The following is a 4306-nucleotide window of genomic DNA, read 5'->3' on the forward strand; positions in this document are numbered from 1 at the left end:
GCCATCAAAATACGTCAGTTTTCTATATTAGAGAAGTCTCGGTTCCTGTTTTCAGAATCTGAAGTTCCACATGACATCTCCCTCATGGACATCCTCGAACCAAGTTCTTCAGTCCCAGGTATTGTCATCCAGGGGCGCAGGAGGCAAAGACTGGAAACAAGGGTGCAGTTGCAAGTGGGGCAGCAGGGAAGAAATGCTGAGACACCCTCACAGGCAGATCTGAAGGTCAAAGGGCAAGGAGCTAAGGTCATATGAGAACTTACTAATTCTTAGTAATTATTAACCCAGACATACATTGGTTCATTTAATACTTACAGCAACCTCTTGAGTCAAGAATATTATTTCCATTTGATATAGCAGTAAATTAAAGCTTATAAAATAATTTGTCCAAAGTTATATACCTAGGGACTGGTAGAACTTGTCGTCAGATCCAAGTCTGTCTCGTTCCTAATCCCAAGCAGTTTCTGCTTCAGTGAGCTGCCTCCTGGGGCTGACACTGTGTCCAGAATTAGGATGTCGTGAGTCTCCCGGATCCTTGGACAAGTGACATCATCATATTTCAGGGCGAGGACATTGTCCCTATTATCCAGTCCATGAGTGGATTCAAACATTTGCCCTCAGCAGTAATCTCCACTTAAAATATGAAGGAATGAGTCGGCTTCCCAAGTGAGAGAGCTGGCCGAGGGGAGCTGGGAGAACCTCGGATGCAGCCATCTCTTTTCTGTCCTATGTCCCAGCTGTTCTAGAGTGAATTCTTGGCTAAAACCCGGGCCACCTTTTCTGTTCCCAGACGCTGCTGTGAGAGAGCCATTCCAACTCAGTGACACAGCGACCAAGGAGGAGGAGGCTGGTGCAAGTGTGATGTCTGGGGCAGATGTGACCACATCGGGGGAGGTGATGGAGTTTCAAGGCTCCTCCTTCCAGTACCAGGTCGTCACCACGCCAAACGAAACCTGGACAGAATTAAAAAAGAGGTGAGGCCAAGGGAGAGGAAGGGTCTGGTCAAAGGCCCTCAGTGGGTGCTCCTCTCATGGGCAAAGAGGCATCTAGCAGGTTTTATTCCCGAGGCTCAGAATGAAGAAAATGATGTCCCAGACACGGCCTCTCTTCTTGGGTCGTCATACGTTCATTCATTCATTCAACTATTGCTTGTTAGTTACGTAATGAATGTTTATTCCAGTGGCGTTGTCCATTACTGTGCTGTTTCGAAGTGAGAGTCATGAGAGGACGGATGGAAATGCCTGTCCTGAAACGTGTTTTGTGGAGCAGGGAACGCGCAGCGAGTGAGGAAATGAGCCATGCAAGGATTAGTTAATGAGGTTTCATTTAAGCAGAAACAAAGCCTCTGAAACTCTTTGTTTCAGTAAAGTTTGCCTCAGTGTCCCGGGATTTAATTGAACTCTGTGCCCGTGAGAAATGCCCGATCTTCGATACGCCTCTAAGTGTCGTGGGGTTCCTTGCGTGCTCCTTAGTCGTTGCGTCCGGAGTTCTTGGTCTCAGGATCCCGAGGGATGAGGATGCGAACACAAGGGAAGAGCTGAGGGACAGGGTTACTGAAGCGCAGAGTTACCGCTCTCTCACGAGCGGGGTACCCAAAGGTGGGATGCCCCCACTTGGCGCATCGTCCTGGCTCTTGACGTCTGGAACAAAGAATTGAGCAAGATACTGAAATACAGCAGAAAATAATAGATTTATCGGAAGGGAAAGTAAAACAACAGGACACATCCAGACATGGAAGCGGCGGGGGCAAGACAGGGGTGTCTCGAAGGCTGAAGGACTGGAGGGCACGGTGACACAGCCTTCGGGGTGTTTATCCCTAGTTGCTGTGGGTGGAGAGGGGTGGGCTTCCTTGATGGACAGGACCCAGTGACTCATCGCTTGCTTTCTGCACATGTTCGTTCTCAGAATTCAGTCTGCTCTAATGATATTAATGAACTTCTGGGCATGCGCATTATAATGATGGTCTAAGAGGCTCATGTGAGTTGAAGGGGTCTGCATTGCGCAGGTGCGAATGACGGCTTACAAAAAATTTCTTTAGGACTTTATATCTTTTATAAGTAGACACCAATTTAAATAGTATTTCTATCAATGCAAATAATTATTAAAGGAAGCAAATAGTTAAAATCACGGACTATTTAGAGACTAAAAGCTACTTTAACAGGGCACGGCACAACTTCTGTACACCTGGTGTCCTGTAATGATGTGGGACAAGGCAGATTTCCCCGAGCTGGTGGGGGGAAAGCAAGACCCACTGAGAGAAGAGGGTCCTTTGGCAAAGAGGGTGGAAAGAATTCCACACACACGCCAGAGTTAGATTCAAAGGAAAGTTCACGGGGATCGCACTGCACAGAGTGCGGTCTCCTCTCAGAGGCAGAGCGTGAGAGGGGCGGTGAGTGGGGCAGAGTGAAGGATACGGAGACACGGGGAGAGGGACCCTGAGTGTTCGGGGAAGTCAGTCTGTATGTCGTTCTTCCATTCCTGGGATTTATAGTGGAAAAGACTTTGTTAACTCATTTCCTTCCATATGGACAGTGAGGAGGGGAAGACTCTACCTGCAAAGGTGAGAGTATGTGGAGTGAAAGGCCTGCGGGCGGTCCCCAGCCTTTAATCCGTAAGTTCCCCGTGGTTTTAGGCAGAGGGAATGACAGGGCTGGTTCCCGTTTCCCCTGTGCAGGTGTGGGGACAACCCCTGCAGAATCCTCCTCCACTCTGCAGGGGTCGCCCTGGCCTGGCCGCAGGGCTGGTTGGCATACTGCAGTCTCTGAATGTGGCTTGATGGACATTTTAAATTCTCTTGCCTCCTCCCTACATTAGTAAGTCTCATTAGAACTAACATTTATGAAGTCCGTTTATGGTGCAAAAGAGTATTTGGGTTTCTATAGCTGCAGAAAAAGAAAAATTTTGACCTAGAACTTAAAAAAGCTTCAATTTCAGGGAATACATTTTATTTATCTAGTGCCAAGAAGAAGAAGTAAGCCTGAGGTCAACACTTTAAATGTGAAAAGAAAGGCCATTAGATACTTTTAATAAATGAAGGTGTGTTTCACGGAAAGGTAGTTACAGACTGAGGGGGAAGCTCTGGAGGGAATCACAGGAGTTGGTGGTGAGGGTCTGGGAGGAGGGGAATCTATTTAGCTGAGCTCAGACCTGAAGAATAAAAGAAGCAAAAAGCAGGAGGACAGAGGTCTAATGAGAGGTTTCAAGGCCCCGGGGAAGGCCTGACTGGGGGGTTTTCAGGATCAGTGAGGCGGAAGCCTAGCCAACTGGGGTAAAAACGAGGCTTAGACATAAGTAAATGTCAAATGACATAGCACCTTAGAGACACAGTAAAGGGTTTGAATCCCCCCTCCAAGGGGGATGGGAACCCCACACTGGACGCTCAGTACCTTCTCCACTGACGAGCAGGTTAAGGACTCTCAGGATGCCACTGGGCTAATATCCAGTGCACCAACCCCACTGGGGCCTCACGTAGAAGCAGAGTTGAGCCTCAGAACTGAAATGGAGATGAAAATGTGCCTCCAGTACTTCAAACCTCTCACTTCCTCTGCACTGAGGAGAGGAGCAACCCTGAGTAACCCGAGAAGGCACGGCTTCCCACGCTGACCCTTCTCCTCCTTACATCCCCAGGAAACTGCTGGACCCCGAGCCCGTGTTTCTGAGGCAGTGCCGGGAGAGATCCATTAACCTGTACGTTGTGACAGAGACCGTGAAGCTGCTCAACAGTCCTGTGCTGCATGACATCAGCAGTATGAAGGTTTGGCTAAGTTTTCTACCCTTATGAATACTTTTGTCAAGGTATGAGATGGTATCACCAAGAGCACAGCCAGCTCAGCCTCCCTTGCCAGGGAATTCTGGATCCTCCATTCGGTACCTGTTTCTGGAAGTTAGAAGGCGTGAGATCATTATTTTGTGCCAGTGAATCCTGACTCCTGACCTGAGACCATATTTTAATATCCTCATTTATGGCACTTCAATATATGGGATTATTTTGTATTGATAAAATAGGCAATAGGTTTAATTATGTGGTATTACGTTTTGCTTTGAGTAAGTGATAGATTCTGGCCAACAAATCGAAAGGTGTGTCTGCTGTCCCACATCCACATCCAGTTTTATGCTGGAAGAAGTGAGGGACCCCTGACAACAACCTTTGGCAGTTAAAGTCCCCTAAATGCTGTGATCTCCTGAGCAGAATTGATTTCAGGAGTGAGATTTCAATACCGTCAAGCACATATGATTTCTATAACTCATTCGCTCACAAGAACCAATGATACTACTTTTAATTATATAAGTTCATATATTAAATATT

The 4306-nt window shown here is 47.3% G+C and overlaps 1 protein-coding gene across 1 annotated transcript in view; it reads left to right on the plus strand.

Annotated features, from left to right (window-relative positions):
* The first annotated feature begins 861 nt into the window (after nt 1–861).
* LOC105301254 (gasdermin-C) overlaps nt 862–4306 on the plus strand; it is a 27594-nt gene continuing 24149 nt past the window's right edge. The window contains exons 1-2 of the mRNA XM_023519703.1: nt 862–974; nt 3628–3754. Of these exons, the coding sequence (XP_023375471.1) occupies nt 862–974; nt 3628–3754 (240 nt within the window). The remainder of the gene's footprint in view (nt 975–3627; nt 3755–4306) is intronic.

Source organism: Pteropus vampyrus, unplaced genomic scaffold (assembly GCF_000151845.1).
Source record: "Pteropus vampyrus isolate Shadow unplaced genomic scaffold, Pvam_2.0 Scaffold232, whole genome shotgun sequence".
Lineage (NCBI taxonomy): Eukaryota > Metazoa > Chordata > Mammalia > Chiroptera > Pteropodidae > Pteropus > Pteropus vampyrus.